This window comes from Tetrahymena thermophila (genome assembly GCF_000189635.1).
Source record: "Tetrahymena thermophila SB210 genomic scaffold scf_8254665, whole genome shotgun sequence".
In the NCBI taxonomy this organism is placed as follows: Eukaryota; Ciliophora; class Oligohymenophorea; order Hymenostomatida; family Tetrahymenidae; genus Tetrahymena; species Tetrahymena thermophila.
Genome location: NW_002476432.1, coordinates 658,763 through 679,206, shown reverse-complemented (window position 1 = coordinate 679,206; position 20,444 = coordinate 658,763). Strand labels below are relative to the sequence as shown.

At 21.7% G+C, this 20,444-nt stretch overlaps 4 protein-coding genes across 4 annotated transcripts; 3 read left to right on the top strand and 1 right to left on the bottom strand. All coding sequences in view use genetic code 6, as the record gives it.

Moving 5' to 3' along the window:
• Positions 1-2,381: 2,381 nt before the first annotated feature.
• Positions 2,382-5,539, bottom strand: TTHERM_00227730 (MIZ zinc finger protein). The gene is made up of 3 exons (XM_001014304.3): positions 4,729-5,539; positions 4,327-4,492; positions 2,382-4,040 (listed from the first exon to the last, which is right to left on the bottom strand). The coding sequence occupies exons 1-3, from the start codon at positions 5,342-5,344 to the stop codon at positions 2,669-2,671; spliced, it is 2,154 nt and encodes a 717-aa protein (XP_001014304.1). The 5' UTR covers positions 5,345-5,539; the 3' UTR covers positions 2,382-2,668.
• A 1,515-nt stretch (positions 5,540-7,054) lies between these two features.
• On the top strand, positions 7,055-7,483 carry TTHERM_000227729 (hypothetical protein; the record flags this gene model as incomplete). Its single annotated transcript, XM_012797300.1, has 1 exon — positions 7,055-7,483. The coding sequence occupies one exon, from the start codon at positions 7,055-7,057 to the stop codon at positions 7,481-7,483; it is 429 nt and encodes a 142-aa protein (XP_012652754.1).
• A 242-nt stretch (positions 7,484-7,725) lies between these two features.
• TTHERM_00227720 (transmembrane protein, putative) lies at positions 7,726-11,612 on the top strand (the record flags this gene model as incomplete). The annotated part of the gene is made up of 3 exons (XM_001014303.3): positions 7,726-7,810; positions 7,883-9,562; positions 10,048-11,612. The coding sequence occupies 3 exons, from the start codon at positions 7,726-7,728 to the stop codon at positions 11,610-11,612; spliced, it is 3,330 nt and encodes a 1,109-aa protein (XP_001014303.3).
• Positions 11,613-12,556: 944 nt separating this feature from the next.
• TTHERM_00227700 (transmembrane protein, putative) lies at positions 12,557-16,615 on the top strand (the record flags this gene model as incomplete). The annotated part of the gene is made up of 2 exons (XM_001014301.2): positions 12,557-14,873; positions 15,105-16,615. The coding sequence occupies 2 exons, from the start codon at positions 12,557-12,559 to the stop codon at positions 16,613-16,615; spliced, it is 3,828 nt and encodes a 1,275-aa protein (XP_001014301.2).
• Positions 16,616-20,444: the final 3,829 nt, after the last annotated feature.

The following is a 20,444-nucleotide window of genomic DNA, read 5'->3' as shown; positions in this document are numbered from 1 at the left end:
AATTTTATAATTTAAATTAAATTTAAAAAATTTATTATACAAAAATAAATATCTTTTTTTATATTACATCAATCATTTTAAGAACTATACAGTATACTTATTTGGTAGTTGCTTTATTGAAAATACATATATAATTCATATTTATAATTAATTAATTATTTTTTCTTTTACTATTTTCAAAACTGACTTTATTAATTTTAGCTGATATAAAATATATTTAAATATTTTCTGATACAAAAACTTATAATTTTATCAATTTATTAAATATCTATCTGTTTATTAATTAATGCATTGATCTATTTATTTCTAAAAATATTTGTATATCAATTTATTTTGAAACTATATTTATACTTAAAACAAACATTAACATATGCATACCATAACAAATTCAAAGTTAGAAATTATATTGTCTAGAAGACTCTTTTTTCCTTTCCGAAAAAATATAGAAGAAAGCCGAATTATTAATAATTTGTCTTAATTAAATTGCAAAAAATTGCAGTATACTAACAATTAATTAAAAACCTAAAAATATTAATTAAATTTTAACTCCTTGATTTTTAGATTTTACCTAAGAAAACTTCTAATTTTTATTGTAAATTTGTTTGAAGATCTTCTCTTATCTTCTATATTTTAATTTAAATGCTTTTTAAATACTAGCTTTTATCAAAGCCTAGCTTAGTTTAAAAAGCAATACATATTTAACTTTTCTTATTATTTTAATTATTTTTGTTTATTAATTTGTTTTTAAAAATTTTATTGAATAAAATTGAATGAATTTTTTTCTTTCAAATGTATATTTTTTAGTTTTTGTTTTTTCAGAAACAAAGGTTTTTTGGTTTTTAAAATTTATCGATATGAATGAAAGTAAGTGATTTATTAGATGCAGCTTTTATCTAAACAGCCAATAAATATAATCTAATAAAATTACAAAATTTAAACTTAATTTTTTCATAAAAAAATTTCTTTCATAAGAAATATAAAAATATAAAATAAAATTAATTTCTTATCACAAAAATTAATAAAGAAAGAAGTAATTAAATTCATTTGTTTATTTATTTATCATTCAGAAGGTTTGATTACAATATTTTATATTGAGTTAGAATAACATATAATCTGTATTTTGTCATTGCAGTTTTGATTTTATAAAGGGAATTAATAAAGATATTACATGCCCTATTATTAACATAGAAGTCAAGATCCTTATTGTTTTTACTGAGTTAAAATTAAAATTATTATGATCCTCTATGCTTGAAATATATCCTAATGATAATAAGAATTCAGTTGTAATTAAACTGACCAAAAATATTTTAAATAGTAGAGAGTATTTGTTTGTCCTAAAGCAGTCACCAAAGAAATTTTAAAATTTTCTATTTTTATTTGACTAACAGAAATATATAAATGAATACCAGATTTTAGTATAACTCAATAAAGATCCAGCCAGTTGAAGAATTGTGAATTAATCTGAACAGTTATGATCCAAGTCCAAGTAATACCAAACAAAATTAAAAACGTTTAAAAGAAGAGTGGCTAATATAATGTATTTATTTATTTTATCTGTAAATATCTTAAATAAGAAATGGCAGAATTGAAGTAAAAGCATCAAAAATGTAAAACTATAAATTGTTTTCCCATTTTCAACAGCAAAATAGTGCATCACACTTATAATTATTTCACAAACCAAAAAAGGTATTTAAGTTCTATAGCTTATTGGTCTTATATCTAAACCAGCACTATCTTCTTTGTTATTTAAAATTATCTAGCGATCTTATTCCATTAATTTTATCTTTAAACTTTTTGATATTTTTATAATGAATGAATTATAAATAATTCTTTTACCTTCCTTACCTTTGTAAAATATATATTTAAACAATTAATAATAAAATTTAAATTGTTTGTAAATAGAAATGATTAGGGCTATACAAGTCTATAAATTATTATTCAGCTTTAGGCTTTTGATTTGAGATTAGGCAATATATTATTAATTATTTCTAATTTCAGGTTACAAATTTTATTGAGTTTAAATGACAGTACAAAAATCTGAATTTTCTTTCGTTAATAAAATAAATTAAAAAAGAAGATTCAAAGTTACTTTTTGTAAAAATTAAATTATTGACTATTTTTTTTAATTAAAGATATTCAAAATAAGACAATTAACATGATTTAACTTTCCATTAGTTTTTTTTAATTAAATAATAATTGTTAATAATTTTATTTAAAAAACTTAAATACCGTATTACCTCATAACTAGCAAGACCAAATACATACCAAGGGAATTCAAAAATCAATAATTATATTAACTTTAATTATTTTAAAAGTAATAAAAAGGAGTTGCTTGTGATATAATATTATATAATTTATTTATTTATTTTGATGATTAAATTAAAGAATTTTTAACAAATTTAATAAATATACTTAATCATACTATCTATATATATATCATTCAAATATTTACAACTTTTAAAGTAAAATAAATTTAAATTAAACAATATAAATTAACTAATCTATTGAATTTTTAATAAATAATTATTTTTCAGGTTGGTATTTATCAATTTTTTTAAATACTTAGATTGCTTGATAAAATTGAGCGAATTGAGATTTTAAAATAAATTAAAAAATTATTCATTCATTCATTTATTCTATCTGTTTTATTTATTTTTTTATAACTTGATCAGATGATAAAAATTTATGAATATTGTTTTATGTGTTTTATGATGTCTTTATCTCCGTTAACAAATTTCGAGATAAATTCTTTAGCTTCTTTAAATGGTTTTTTATTGTAGCTTGGGTTAAGCCTGAAAATTGCTTTGTTAATTGTCTAAAATAGACAGATTTATTATCTAAGGCTAACTTCGGAATTCTGATCTAAAAGCAATTTTTACAGTTACTTAAGCAACAATTTCTGGAAGAATAAAACTGAATCAAAGTTATCTTAATCAACTAGACAGTTCTACATTTTAAGGAAAGAAGAGATTGTGTCAGCTAAAAAATCTGTTGTAGAGTCTTATAAAGAGAGGAAAAAATTCTCGTTTCCATTAAAGTTCACAAACTGGCAGAATAAATTGCAAGCTCTTTAGAAAGAGAAATTCATAATGTGTTTGTAAAAGAAGAAAAGAGCACCAATTAAAAGACCTGCTGGACATTAGCTAACATTTTCATGATAAAAACCAAATTAGGTTGCAAGATATATGAATGTTGGAGTTATCAGATCCGCTTTTTAATATTCCATTTTATTCTTTTTAAAGATAATTATAGTAAAAATAGAAGCTACTATAGAAGCAAATATGCTTTCTTACTGCTAACTGTTATGCTCGCTGTATTTGTAAATCAAGTAAAAGGCCTCTTCATTTTATTTAATATTCGTTTGCAAAACTTTTAGAATACTTTCAAATTGATTGTGGTAAACTACCTCAGCCTGAGAGAAATTAGATAAATCTCTTAAATTTGGGTAATTTTCCATTAAATAAATGACTAGTTCTTATTCATCCAAGCTAATTAAGAAATCCAATTGACTTTTCTATTCAGGATTGTTAAATATTTACCATAACTCGTCCATACCAAGTTTTGGATACATTTATTTAAATTCAAGGAGAGCAGTTAGTTTGTCTTCATCTAAGCTCGTGTTTGCTTAAAGAGGTTAATTTAACTTTTTTTATATTTCTAACTTAATATTTTATTCAAATTCTTTCTTTTTTTCCTCCAAACTACACTCAATTCTCTTATTTTCCGAAACTAGAAATTTTTTTAACTGCATCTTTTGTATTTTCTAAATAGATTCATCACCAATCCTAAGATTCCCATTTTAATCACAAATAACTTCCTCAATGAACTAAATGTGATTTGGATCTATTTTATTTATTATTTATTCCTTAACAAATCTATTCAAGTATTTGTCAAAAATTATGTCCTTAATGTACATCCTCTGCTGGCAAGTAGGACAAGCCCATCTACTTTTTTGCAAGTTAGAATTCTATAAATTAAACTCTAAATAAGAGTACATATCAATACAAGTAAAGTGGTTGCAATTTTTCCCTCTAGCAGGCCTTTTAATATGTATGTTTGTATGTATGATCAATAATTAAAATAAATTTATTTAAATTAAACTTTCTTTCTTTTTCTCATTAAAAAAATAAATCTAAAATTTTAACTAAACTGCTATAAATAAATAAATTAAAATAAATTCCCATTGAAATTCATTGAAAAAATATAAATCGAACTTATTCATTGAAATATCTATTTTACAATTAAAGTGATATTTTATTTATTAAATTTTTTAATTTGTATCAATCAATAAGTCAAAGAATGAATTTGCTTAAAATTAATTATTACCATTTCAAAAGGGTTTATGTAATTTGATCCTTCATTGGTATTGCTATTTCTAAATCCTTAGCCCACTCTTTATATTATTTAATCATATCCTCTTCTGTTTAGGTTTATCCTAAAGATACTTTTTCGATAACTTAAAACATATTTCCATTAGACACAATTCCTATTCCTATAAATATATATATAATTTTTATTAAATAAGAAGCTTATTTCAAACAACCAAAGTATTCTTGATTGATTCATGATTATAAAAAATTAAGTCTACTTCAAATAAATTATTACACATGTTATGAATTAAGAATGTTGAAGAAGTATTTATTTTGAAAGGATTTGTTTGAATATAAAAAATGATTGACGTAAACAAGTATAAAAAATAAACAAAGAAAGAAAGAAATAAATAATTACCTATGGCAATTGGTTTTTAATCTTTTTATTAAATATCACCTAGATTATATTCAAATTTATTTTTAGAGTTGTAGCAGATGTCGCCTTTTTCTACTATGCAAAGAGAGTCTAGATTGTAAGATTGAATTTCCTCATTAATTTTTATTACAATATTGTCAGAAGGCCAAATATAGTATAATGGCTTATTCATGTTATCCATAAGATCTAATTTCATACAATAAACGCACAAGTCATTGAATTGATTTCTTTCTAATTGAAGACTGTGCATTTCTTCAAGGATGAAGTGAATTGTTCCTTGTTATTTTTCCTTTGGGAAAACAATAAATGGACCATTTATATTTTCGAATTTTTATATCTAAGGTTAATTGTAAAGTATTCTGCAAGGAATACAGGCAAAATTGTTTGTTATAGAATCAGTCTAATTCTAAATATTATAACAAATAGGATGCTGTAGTTTATTACAAATTATACAATTGATCACTTTCTTTTTTTCAAGAGCTTTCATATACATATCTTAATCATTCTTGCAAATAAAGCAATCGCTATTTTTGAGATTTTAGCCAGTAGGCGAAGATTCATCCTGTTCATTCCCAATTAATAATGCTAGCTTTTTCATATTAACCAGCTAAAATTACTTCTATTAACTATATCTTTAAATTAAATTTGTTTGTTTGTTTATTTATTTGTTTGTTTATAGCTTAGTTATTTATATTGCTTAGCTTGCTTGATAAGCCTTCTATATATTTGCACTCTAAATTATTTTTTGATTTTTTAATTAAGAAATTTAATTTTTTTTAATTATTAGATATTTTTGATGTATCTATCTCTATATATTAATTGACTAACTTAGTCATGTATGCATTCATCAGATCAATCTAAAATAATAAATTAATTAACTAACTAACTAACTAATTATATATAAGTGATCTAAAAATGTTAGCATAAACTAGTATTAATTTTTTTAATTTTTATAATTTAAAGACTTCTACTAAATATTCTTTTGTTTCAGCAAGTTTTTATACTAAAAGCTTCATAAAATAAATTAAAAGAAAGTAAAAAAGTAATCTATATAGAGGTTGGCTGGTCAATTTATTGTTAACAAAATTTATGAAGATGAGATAATATTATGAATAAATTATTTTTTAAATTTACAATAATATAAGCAGAAAGTTTTTAAAATTAGTAGGCATAATCCATCATTAATTATTTTTCATACTTTCTTATAAGAATTTTATATTCTTAGGTAGCTTTTTAATTTTATTTTATAAGTTAATTGCTATTAAAATTTTTCTTTCTAGTTAAGAATTCAAATTAAATTTGAATATATTTTAAAAGGAAAGTATGAGAAAATTAATTTAATTATAAAATAAAATAAATAAAAATATCATCATCTAATTAATTTATTTTTTATATTCAAAGAATTGGTTTTTTTTTTTTTATTTGTTAAAAATTTTGTTTGTTTGTATTTAGTTTTTTAAAATATAAATTTAAAATTAGATATAAAAAATAAAAAATTAAATAAATGATTTTATTTTTTCTTATTTAAAAATTAATGGTAAAAATATTAAAGCATTTACTATTTAAATATATTTTTAATATAAGGTTAGTTTATTTATAATGAGCATTTTAATTCAAATAAAAATTATTATTGAACAATATAAATAAAATATGGAAGATATTTAAGATACTTTAATACATACATTAAATCTGTAAGAAAATAAAAATCTAAGGTTCTCTTTCTCTTTCTTTATCATAAATTTAAAAATGACTAATTAATTAAAAGCATTTATTTCAGTAAAAAAATACCAAAATTAAATTTGAATAAAATATAAACCTGATCAGCTAATTTTTGATATCAGAAAAAGGTATTAAGAGACCTAATTATTATTAACCTTAATTTTTAACATTTGGTAATCAATCTATTTATTTATGTATTAATAGAAGTAATAATTTAGATTAAACAAAATATATATTTTGATTTCGCTGAAAATAACGATAACAAACAAAATTTGAGAGATATCAATCAATCAATCTAAATTACTTTTAATATTAAAGGATTTTATTACAAAGTTTTTAAAATAAAATGGTTAAAATCATAAATAACCTTTTCGCTTTTAGCTTACTAATTAACATTATAGTGAATCAATTAAATAGTAAATCTTTTTTATTTATGATTTTGATAAAAATAGCTAAAAATACTATTTTATTGTAAAAGATGATGAGAATATTTGTGATTAATAAGTTGAGTAGAATCTGATTGATTAAGGATTTAATGTGACATGCGGATTAGATTAAGTTATAATAGTTGATTGCAACAATCAAGACTATGAAAATATTTAAATCAATATATTAAAATAATAAGGAGGCATTTAGTTTATAAACGTCAAAAATATACATTTCGCTAATATCCTTTTAGAGGATATATATGTTTTACGAGGCTAAAGTGGGATTAAAATATTACAAGGTGAAAATATTACCATTTAAAATATTCTAGTAAATAGCAAGGATGATAGTGGAAGTAAATATAATAGTTATAATAGGGAATATACTTTAATAATATCAAATGTTGATGAATTAAATATATAAAATTTCAATATTCAAAGTTAAAGAATTGAAGCATAGATAAATTATGAATTTAAATTCGACAACATTTAAAAATCATTATAAATAGCTAGTGCAAATCTAAATCTTATAAATTACTAAACACTTCAAATATTTATTGAATCCTAAAAATATATTTTAATAAAATAAATGAATCTGTAATTTTTAATGGTAAGATATGCATAAGAAACTATCATTTAAATTTAATCTGAAAATATCTAGATTAATAATTTAGATTTAGATATTTAATAAGAATACAATTATAGTTATGGTATACCTTTAATTAATTTTATTGGGAATAATCTTGCTATCAAAACTTTTAACATTATTAAAATAATTAACCCAAAAAATTCTTTATTCTAAATATGCACCTTAAGTTAGTATGGTGATTAATATATGCAAGTAACTATTGATTCAGTGGTTTTACAATAAATAACTTAAAATTAAGTTCCAACTTCTACCTCTTCTTAAAGTGCTCAAAGTAAAATATATTCAGTTTTAATTTATTTATTTATTTATTTAATTAATTAATTTTCTATTTAAAAAAAACAAGATCAATTATTTGTTATTTTTGACTTAAGGTGTTAAGGATAAAAACTTTTTAAGCAAAAGATTTTATTCAAAAAGATAGAGTTTTTTACTTATTAGGTATACAATGGTTTATTCATAAATAGTTAGAATTTCGAAATAATTATAATAGATTAATTAATTTTTCATGAAAATACATACAATAGTGACATTAATATCTGGAATTCATAAGGTATGTTCTACTTTGATGGCAGCTCCTTTGATTATTCTGAATTATAAATAAATAATATTGATCTTCGTCAAATCAATTTTATTAGCAGCTCGAATGGTATATTTTATGCAAATGAATTTACAAAAGTATCAATTAATAATACAACTATTTTGTCTTCTTAGAACTTTTAGTCTTCTTAAGGTACTCTTTTTACCTTTCAAAAAACAAATCAAATCAATATTTTCAACCTTTCAGCAACTATCTATCCTTCTTGTTAGTTCTAAAGCTTGTAAGGAGGTTTGATTTTTATGGAAAACATAGAGTTAGCAAGCATTTCTAATCTTAAATTTAATTATTTATAATAGTTTAAAGAAATAGTGTAACATATAGGTATCTAAGGAGGTATTATTTATACTAATTATGCTAAGAAAGTTATCCTTTAAAGTATCAAAGCTTATGGAGCATTCAGTTCGTCTGCTGATGGAGCTTTTGCATATATATAAGGCTAGACTTTAGGATTATAAGATATTATAATAACTAAATTCACTTCTTAAAAAAGTGGCGGTGCATTTTTTATCAGTAGTAAAGCTAGTTTAAAAGATGTAAAATTAATAGGAAATAAAAGCTATTTTACAGGAGGAGCTCTATATATTTAGGAATTATTCGAAGTTTAAAATGTTTTAATTGAAAAAAATGAATCACTATTTGGAGGAGGAATTTATTTTTCATAATATTATTTACCTGTCCCTTAAAATATTATTTTTAAGAATAATATAGGATTAATCAGGGGAAACGATTATAGCTTTTCTATTAATTAAATTAAGTTAATATAATTATTTGAATACAATAGTTAACTATATCCACCTTATTAAGTTAAAACATATTAAATGAAAGAAACTAAAAATTAGTAATATTACACAGATTTTATTTTCAATACTTTTACATACTTTGTCACCATTAAGTTTAAAATGTATGGTGAAAATGAATGGATTGAATATATTAATAATGATTAAATAATGTAGAATGGCTATAATGATTTAACTTCTATCTTATACTGCAATCAATAGCTAAATAATAAAGAGATTATAATAAAATAAAATATTTCTCAAAATTTAAATTAATTTTTTTACTCTTTTTCAGTTTAAAAAAAAGCTAAAACAAATGAATTTTTTGGTTAATGCAGTACTTAAGATAATCTTTCTTTTTTTTTAACTTCTAAAATAAATGATAACTGTTCTAGCGGGATGATTTAATAAACTCTTTAAAACATACCTTATTGCTAATATTGCATAGACGACTCAGTAGTTTTTAATACCTAAGTAAATAATCCATCTGCAAAGTGCTTGTCTTGTTCAAGGGAGTATTTTGATTTGTGTTAAGCAGATTATTCTTCCCTAAAATAAGGATTTTGGAGATAAAATCTTACAGTTGACCCTTCTCAAATATTTGCATGTTCTATAAATAAATTTAATTGCTTGGGAGGTAACTTCACAGGTAAAATTTATTTTTCGCTAAAGATTTTTTTAAAAATCAAAAGTATTCAATTTTTAAATAAAAACTAATTAAAATTCGACCCCCTCGATACATCATATCAATAGAATTTTATAGAATTAGCAAAATTTTTTTTTCAAATTTTAACAATATTATTTTAAATTCTCCTAAAAAAATATTTAATTTTAATAAATATTTTTTGATAAATCAATTTTATTTTAATAAATTTTGATTCTTATTCAAATCAATAAAATTATTATTTTCAAAGAAAAAACAAACTTTCAATATTTTTATAAATTTAAACTTAAAAAAATTAATTTTATAAATTAAAATACCTATTTATTTATGTATTTATTAAATTTTTAATGTTAATTAACAGTTTTCTAATTGTATATTTATTTCTTCTTGAAAAAAATTCATGAATCATAATATTCTTACAATTAATTAAAATTCTAAAAATTGAAAGTTTAATTTTATAAATTATTAAGGTAATTAGCTATGTGCAAAAGGACATATTGGAGTTGAATGTTAAGAATGTGATCTTAACAATATAAGGGGAGATGGTAAATTTACAAGAAAGAATATTTATTAGTGCTCAGAATGCGATCTTATTTCTTATAACATTGTCAGAATATCTTTCTTAGTATTAGCTATTTTTGTTGTTATTTTGATTATCTTCAAAACAAATTATAGATAACAAAAGAATTTTATTTATATGAAATATCTTTCAGATATGAAAATGCTCTATCTTGGTAAATCATATTATAGATTAGGTTAAAGTGGCTCTTATATTAAAATTCTCTCCTTTTACTTTCAAATTATCAACATTTCCTCATAACTTTATGGAACTTAGTCTTGGATCAATGTTTTTAGTTTCCAGCAAAGCTTTTATAACCCAATTACTGACTCTGCCTTTTCTTTAGATTGCTTTTTGTCAAGCTTCACAAATAATTCTAATTCTGTTACTTACTAAAAAATAGTAATTCTAACAACAGCTCCATTTATTTTTGTAGCTTTATCCTTAATTCCTAGTATTTTCTAGCTATTTAAATCTAAATACAAAAGATTTTAATATTCTGCTTCTCTTATTATTTCATATGGATTCACTAACTTGTTTATCATACCAGTAATAGATGTATTGATTTCAGGTATGCTTTGTAAAACATTTTATAATGGAGAATCATATTCTATTCTTGATTTTAATACTAATTGCAATGATAGTGATAGATTGGTGTTCATATTTGCTTTTATTATCCCGTTTCTTTTGATTTATTCAATTATTATCCCAGGAGTTCTCTTTTACTTTTTGTATAAAAACCGTGATAATCTTGATAAAATTAGCTGTCGCTTTTTGCTTGGATTCTTGTATGCGGATTATCGTAAAAAGTATTTTTATTGGGAGTATATCCGACTAGCAATTAAATTTATTCTTATAGTAGCTGCGTATGGGTTTTTATCATATCCTCTTTTACTTGGTTTTGTCTCGCTAGCTATATTGATACTTTATTTGATATTTTTAGTAAAGAAACAACCATATATTACGAGAAAACTCAATGAAATTGAAGTAAAATCAATAGTAATTGGTTGTTAATATTTAATTGCATACATGATTAGTTTTTCTTTATATCAACAAGAAATAGCTTACAAAAACAGTTTTGACTAATACAACCTATTGTCAACCATTTTACTTTTTTTATATAATCTGATATCCATTTTATTTATTGCGTATATGGCTGGATAAATTTTTGTATCAATGCTTTATCCTCATATTTACAAGCTGAAAAAATTTAGATGCTTTAATTTTTTAGTAAAATATTTAAAAGTACTAAGATTTAAATAATATACAGAAAATAAAAGGAAAAATTTCATCAAGTTAAGAAATCTTGCAAAATCTATTGTTTAAAATAATTTTAGTGATTTTATAATTTTAAATTAAAATGAAAGTAGAAGTTATTATAATAACTAATCTTTGATTGAAGACACGTCTAAATTATGCTAATGCTAATATCAAGACACAGAATTAGTTAAATTATAATATGATTAATAAGCATGATATTATACTAAAAAAATAATAATTATGTTTTTTTTTTTTTTCTATTAGATGTTATTATTTATTAAATATGTAAACTTGAAAAAGATTTAATAAATAAATTTTGATTAACATATAATAAGATTATTTTTAAAATTAGTTTATAATTTTTTTATCCTTTCATCAAATAAGAGAGTATATTTAATTATATTTTAACTCTTTTTAGATTGAATAATACACATATTAAACACACCCCTTACTCATATTTATATAATACACTAATAAATGAAGAAAGGGGAATTTTTTAATGCTTTAAAATTTTAAGAAAAAGTAAAAAAAGGTTGGGTTGGGCTAATTCCCCTTACCTATTATATATTAGGAGGCCTAATTATTTTTAAACCTAAGTTTTGGTATGATAGTCAATTCATTTTTTAATATAAATAGTAATTTAGATTAAATAAAATATCTATTTCGATTTCATTAAATTAAGGCTAACAAAATTTGAGAGATATCTAATTATTTTTAATATTCCAAAATTTAGTAAATAAAATGGTCAAAATATTAAATAGTCTTTTCATCTTTAGCTTATTAACTAGCTTTATAGCTAATCAATTAAATAGTAAATTTTTTTTATTTATTCCTTAAATAAAAATAGCTAAAAATACTATTTTATTGTTAAAGATAATGAGAATCTTTGTGATTAATAAGTTGAGTAGAATTTGATTGATTAAGGATTTAAAGTGGCATGCGGATTAAATAAAGTTATAAAAGTTGATTGCAACAATCAAGATTATGAAAATATTTAAATAAACATATAAAGATAGCTAGGAGGTATTTAGTTTATAAATGTCAAAAATCTACATTTTGCTAATATTCTTTTAGAGGATTTATATGTTTTACCAGGCTAAATAGGAATTAAAATATTACAAGGTGAAAATATTACCATTCAAAATTTAATTATAAATAGTATGGATGATCATGGAAATATATATAATAGATATAATAGGAAATATATTTTAATCATATCTAATGTTGATGAATTAAATATATTAAATTTCAACATTCAAAGTTAAAGAATAGAAGCATAGATAAATTATGAATTTAAATTCGACAACATTTAAAAATCATTATAAATAGCAAGTGCTAATCTAAATCTTATAAATTACTACACACTTCAAATATTAATCGAATCCTAAAAATATATTTTAATAAAATAAATAAATTTCTTTTTTTTAATATCAAAATTCGTATTGGAAAGCAGCATTTAATTTTAATCTGAAAATATCTAGATTAATAATTTTGATTTTGATATTTTATATGAAAATAATATAGATAAAGATTCACCTTTAATCAATTTTATTGTTAATAATCTTGCTATCGAAACTTTAAACATTATTAAAATAATTAACTTAAGAAAACCTTTATTGTAAGTATGTAACTTAAGTTAAAATGATGATGAATATATGTAAGTAACTGTAGATTCTGTTATTTTACAATAAATTATTTAAAATTAAATTCCAACTTCTGCGTCTTCTTAAGATGTCCAAAGTAATATATATATCCACCCATTTACATTTAATTTCTTTAATTAATTTTCTATTTAAAAAAAATAAGATCAATCGTTTGCTTTCTTTGACTTTAGGCGTGATACATAATAACCTTTTAAACAAAAGATTTTATTCAATAGGATAGAATTTTTTACTTATTAGGTATACAATGCTTTGTTCATAGATTGTTAAAATTTCGAAATAATTATAATAGATTAATTAATTTTTCATGAAAATGCATACAGCAGTGGCATTAATATCTGGAATTCGTAAGGTATGTTTTACTTTGATGGCAGCTCCTTTGATTATTCTGAATTATAAATAAATAATATTGATCTTCGTCAAATCAATTTTATTAGCAGCTCGAACGGTATATTTTATACAAATAAATTTACAAAAGTATCAATTAATAATACAACTCTTTCTTCTTCTTAGAACTTTTAGTCTTCTTAAGGTACTCTTTTTACCTTTCTAAAAACAAATCAAATCAATATTTTCAACCTTTCAGCAACTATCTATCCTTCTTGTTAGTTCTAAAGCTTGTATGGAGGTTTGATTTTTATGGACAACTTAGTGTTAGCAAGCATTTCTAATCTTAAATTTAACTATTTAGAATAGTTTAAAGAAGTAGTATAACATATAGGTCTCTAAGGAGGTATTATTTATACAAATAATGCTAAGAAAGTTATCTTTTAAAGTATCAAAGCCTATGGAGCATTCAGTTCGTCTGCAGATGGAGCTTTTGCCTATATAATAAGCTTGAGTTTAGAATTATAGGATATTATAATAACTAAATTCACTTCTTAAAAAAGTGGTGGTGCATTTTTTATCAGAAGTAAAGCTAGTTTATATGATGTAAATTTAATAGAAAATAAAAGTTATTTTACAGGAGGAGCTCTGCATATTTAGGAATTACTTGAAGCTTAAAATGTTTTAATTGAAAAAAATGAATCACTATTTGGAGGAGGAATTTATTTTTCAGAATATTATTTACCTTAAAATATTACTTTTAAGAATAATATAGGATTAATCAGGGGAAACGATTATAGCTATTATATATTAGAAATTAGATTAATGTAATTATTTGAATACAATAGTTAATTATATCCACCTTATTAAGTTAAAAACTATTAAATGAAAGAAATAGAATATTATTCATATTACACAGATTTTGTTTTCAATACTTTTACATACTTTGTCACTATAAAATTTAGAATGTATGGTGAAAATGAATGGATTGAATATATTAATAATGATTAAATAATGTATAATGGTTATAATGATTTAACGTCTATCTTATACTGCAATCAATAGCTAAATAATAAAGAGATCATTATAAAATAAAATATTTCTCAAAATTTAAATTAATTTTTTTACTCTTTTTCAGTTTAATTAAAATCTAAAACAAATGAATTTTTTGGTTAATGCAGTACTTATGGCAATATTTATTTTTCTTTAACTTCTAAAATCAATGATAACTGTTCTAACGGAATGATTTAATAGACTCTTTAAAGCATACCTTATTGCTAATATTGCATAGACTCAGTAGTTTTTAATACCTAAGCAAATAATCCATCTGCAAAGTGCTTGTCTTGTTCAAGGGAGTATTTTGATTTGTGTTAAGCAGATTATTCTTCTCTAAAATAAGGATTTTGGAGACAAAATCCTACAGTTGATTCTTCTCAAATATTTGCCTGTTCTATTAATAAATTTAATTGCCTGGGAGGTAACTTCACAGGTAAAATTTATTTTTGGCTAAAGATTCATTTAAACTTAAAAAAATAAATTTAATTTATTAAAATGCCTATTTATTTATGCGTCCATAAATTTTTTAATATAAATTAATACTTTTCTAATTGTAAAAAATTATTTTATTTATATTTCTTATGAAAAAATTGATGAATCATAATGTTCTTACAATTTAGTATATTTTAAATATTTAAAGTTTTATTTTATAAAAATTATTAAGGTAATTAGCTATGTGCCAAAGGACATATTGGAGTTGAATGTTAAGAATGTGATCTTAACAATGTAAGGGGAGATGGTAAATTTACAAGAAAGAATATTTATTAGTGCTCTGAATGTGATCTTATTTCTTATAATATTATCAGAATAATTTTCTTAGTATTAGCTATTTTTGTTGTAATTTTGATTATCTTCAAAACAAATTATAGATAACAAAAGAATTTTATTTATATGAAATACCTTTCAGATATGAAAATGCTCTATCTTGGTAAATCATATTATAGATTAGGTTAAAGTGGCTCTTATATTAAAATTCTCTCCTTTTACTTTCAAATTATCAACATTTCCTCATAACTTTATGGAACTTAGTCTTGGATCAATGTTTTTAGTTTCCAGCAAAGCTTTTATAACCCAATTACTGACTCTGCCTTTTCTTTAGATTGCTTTTTGTCAAGCTTCACAAATAATTCTAATTCTGTTACTTACTAAAAAATAGTAATTCTCACAATAGCTCCATTTATTTTTGTAGCTTTATCCTTAATTCCTAGTATTTTCTAGCTATTTAAATCTAAATACAAAAGATTTTAATATTCTGCTTCTCTTATTATTTCATATGGATTCACTAACTTATTTATCATACCTGTAATAGATGTATTGATTTCAGGTATGCTTTGTAAAACATTTTATAATGGAGAATCTTATTCTATTCTTGATTTTAATACTAATTGCAATGATAGTGATAGATTGGTGTTCATATTTGCTTTTATTATCCCGTTTCTTTTGATTTATTCAATTATTATCCCAGGAGTTCTCTTTTACTATTTGTATAAAAACCGTGATAATCTTGATAAAATTAGCTGTCGCTTTTTGCTTGGATTCTTGTATGCGGATTATCGTAAAAAGTATTTTTATTGGGAGTATATCCGACTAGCAATTAAATTTACTCTTATAGTAGCTGCCTATGGGTTTTTATCATCTCCTCTTTTACTCGGTTTTGTCTCGCTAGCTATATTGATACTTTATTTGATATTTTTAGTAAAGAAACAACCATATATTACAAGAAAACTAAATGAAATTGAAGTAAAATCAATAGTAATTGGTTGTTAATATTTAATTGCCTATATGATTAGCTTTTCTTTATATTAACAAGAAATAGCTTACAAAAACAGTTTTGATTAATACAACCTAATATCAACCATTTTACTTTTTTTATATAATCTGATATCCATTTTATTTATTGCGTATATGGCTGGATAAATTTTTGTATCAATGCTTTATCCTCATATTTACAAGCTGAAAAAATTTAGATGCTTTAATTTTTTACTAAAATATTTAAAAGTGCTAAGATTTAAATAATATACAGAAAATAAAAGGAAAAATCTCATCAAGTTAAGAAATCTTGCAAAATAAATTGTTTAAAATAATTTTAGTGATTTTATATTTTTTAATTAAAATGAAATTAGAAGTTAGCAAGATAGAGAATTAGTTTCATTAAATTATGATTAAAAAGCCTGAAATTAAATAACAAAAATTATAATTATGTTTAGTTAATTTATTATTTTTAGTATGAGTTTTTATTATTTATTAATAATGTAAACATGAAAAAGGTTTAATAAACTTGATGAATATATCATAAGATTACCAAATATTTTAATAATTGGTTAATAATTTTTATTATAAAAATTCAAAAAAAAATTAAAAAAACAAAATTTTTTCAGCAACAAATATGATGGAACACTACTGAGTTTTTATGTTAAAGTATAATTTTTCTATTTGTATTATAACCACGAGTTAATAAATAAATATTCAAATCTGTTTTTTAAATTTAATTTTATCAGTAGGCTAGCTAAACCAGGAATCTGGCTATCTAACATAAAAAAATTCAAATAGCTATTTGAATTTTTTTACAACATTAATACATAAGGATAGTGATTAGTAATTAAATGTAAGCATGATAAATATTTAGATTTTAGATTACTTTAGAACTCAAATTTTTTATTTTTGTATATCAATTCCTTTTTTAATTCAGAAAAATTTTGATTTACACCTTGCTTTAATAAGAAAGATAAAATTTGAGAGATATATATTTTTAATAGTTAAGATTCTAATTACAAATTTTATCAAATAAAATGGCTAAATTAATAAATATACTGTTATTGCTTTTTTACTTCATTAAAAATATAGCGAATCAATTAAAAAGTAATTTATATTTAGTATTATCCACTAAAAACATTATCTTATTGATAAAGATGATGATGTTTGCAATTAATATGTCAAGTAGATTCTGAATGATCAAGGATTTTAAGTTGCGTGCCTATCAAATGAAGTGATAACTGCTGATTGTAACAATCAAGATTTTTAAAATATTTAGTTGAATATATAAAATCAAAGACATATTGGAGGTATTAAGTTTTTAAATGTCAAGAATTTGCACTTTTCTAGTATATTTTTAGAGGACTTATATGCAAAGCTTGGCTAAATAGGTATTTTGATAGACTAAGGTGAGAATATCACTATTTTAAATATGACAATAAATAGTGTGAATGATCATCTTAATTAATACAATAGAAACTACAGAAAGTATTAATTAAATGTATCAAGTGTTACTTAACTAAAAATCTTGAATATCAATATTCAAAGTTAAAAAATAGAAGCAGCCATATTTTATGATTTTTAATTTTGGAAAATTTAATAATCTATTTATATTAAAAATTTAAGTATTAATCTTATAAATCAGTCAAGTTTAAAATTGATTATTGAATCTTAAAAAGATTTAATAATAGAATAAATGTAATACTTTTAATTACAATAAAGCAGGGAATAAGAAATTAGTACTTAAATTTAGTCTTATGAAGTCTAAATTAACAAATTATAAGTAAATATTTAAATTAATGTTTAACTGATTACAGAGATACCTTTAATTAACTTTAATGTGATTAACCTAGCTATAAAAACTCTTGATATTATTTAACTGATTAATCTTAAAATACCCTTATTCTAGATTTGCTCTCTTAGTCAATAGCTTTAGTCTACTCAAGTAACAATTGATTCAGCTATAGTAACAAAATTTGTATAAGACAAAATTCCAATTTCTTTATCTTCTTAAACAATAGAAAGTAATTTATTCACTCATTTTTAATTTACTTAATGAATTACTATTTAATAAAATATTAGGCTAATTTTTTACTATTTTTGATTTAAGATGCTATGGAAAAAAACCTTTAGAATAGAAGATCTAGTTCAAAAAGATAGAATTTTTTACTTATTAGGCTTACAACGCTTTGTTCATAAATAGTTAAAGTTACAATACAATCGAAATAGATTAACTAATTTTTCATGAAAATCAAAATGGAAATGCTATTAACATCTGGAATTCAAAAGGAATATTTAACTTTGATGGTAGCTCTTTTGATAATTCCAAATTATTAATAAATAATATTGATTTTCATCAAATTAATTTTATTAGCAGCAAAAATGGTATATTTTATATAAATTAGTTTTAAAAAGTATTTATTAATAATACAACTCTTTCATCTTCTTAGAATTTACAGTCTTCTTTAGGTACTCTTTTTACCTTTTAAAAAACATAAAAGATCAATATTTTCAACATTTCAGCAACAATTTATCCCTCTTGTTAGTTTTATAGCTTATATGGAGGGTTAATATATATGAATATCTCATAGAAAGTAAATATCTCTAATTTCTAGTTTAACTAGTATGATTTATTTAAGGAATAAGTGAAGCATATAGGTATCTAAGGAGGAATATTGTATTTTAATTAAATTGTTTAATCTATTTTCTAAAATATCAAAGCCTATGGATAATTTAGCTCTAGTGCTGATGGGGCTTTTGCCTATATAATGAGCTAAAATTTATTATTGTAAGATGTTATGATAACTTAATTTATTTCTCAAAAAAGTGGAGGTGCCTTTTTCACCAGTAGTGAAACAAATTTATATGATGTAAAATTAATAGGAAACAAAAGCTTTTTTACAGGGGGAGCTCTATATATGAGCTAATTGATTAAAGCTTAAAATGTTTTAATAGAAAACAATGAATCATTGTTCGGTGGAGGAATTTATTTTTCATAGTATGTACCAAATCTTTAAAATATTACTTTTAAAGATAATGTAGGTTTAATTAAAGGAAACGATTATAGCGAATAAATATTAGAAATTTAATTAACCTAATTTTCTGAATTTAATAGCTTGTTAAATCCACCTTATTTAATTAAAAATTATTCATTTTATGAGACAGAAAAAAGTTAATACAAAACTGATTTTGTTTTTAATAGTTTAACATATTTTGTTAAAATGAAATTTAGAATGAAAGGAGAATAGGGATGTATTGAAAACATTAGTAATAATTATATTATTTAAAATGGTTATAATGATTTAACATCTGTACTATATTGTAATTAGTAGCTTGATAAATAGGCTGCTACAATAAATCAAAATACTTCTGAGACTATAAATAATTTTTATTACTCATTTTCAGTTTAGAAAGAAGGTATATCAAATAATTTTTTTGGAATTTGTGAACTTTTTAGTAGTTAATATGAAAATTTATATTTTAGTATTTCTTCTCTTATAAATGACACTTGCTCAAACGGAATGATTCAATAAACTATTTAAAATATACCTTATTGTTAATATTGTATAGACTCAGTTATTTATAATACACAAATAAATAAAATACCTACAAAATGCATGCATTGTTCTTCAGAATATTTTGATTTGTGTTAAGCAGATTATTCTTAACTTAAATAAGGATTCTATAGATAAAATCTTTCAGTTGACCCTTCTCAAATATTTGCTTGTTCTATAAATAAATTTAATTGCCTGGGAGGTAATTTTACAGGTAAAATTTATAGCTAAAGATTTATTCAAAAATAAAAATTTTAATAAAAAATTTAGAATATTAGTTAAGATTAATTATCCCTGTGCTTACTTCATTAATTTTATAACTTTTAGATAATATTTTAACTTTTTTTTAATATTTAAAATAATAAAAACTTTATCTTATTAATTATATCTAGGTAATCAGTTATGTGCAGAGGGACATATTGGAGTAGAATGCTAAGAATGCGATCTTTACAATTCAAGAGGAGGAGGATAATATACCAGAAAAAATATTTACTAGTGCTCCAAATGTGATAAAATCTCATACAATATCACCAAATTAATTTTGTTAGTTATTGCTATATTTGCTGCTATTTTGATTATTTTCAAAACAAATTATAGACAGTAAATGAATTTTATTTATAAAAAGTACCTTTCAGATATGAAAATTCTCTATTTAGGCAAATCATATTATAGGTTAGGTTAGAGTGGATCTTTTATTA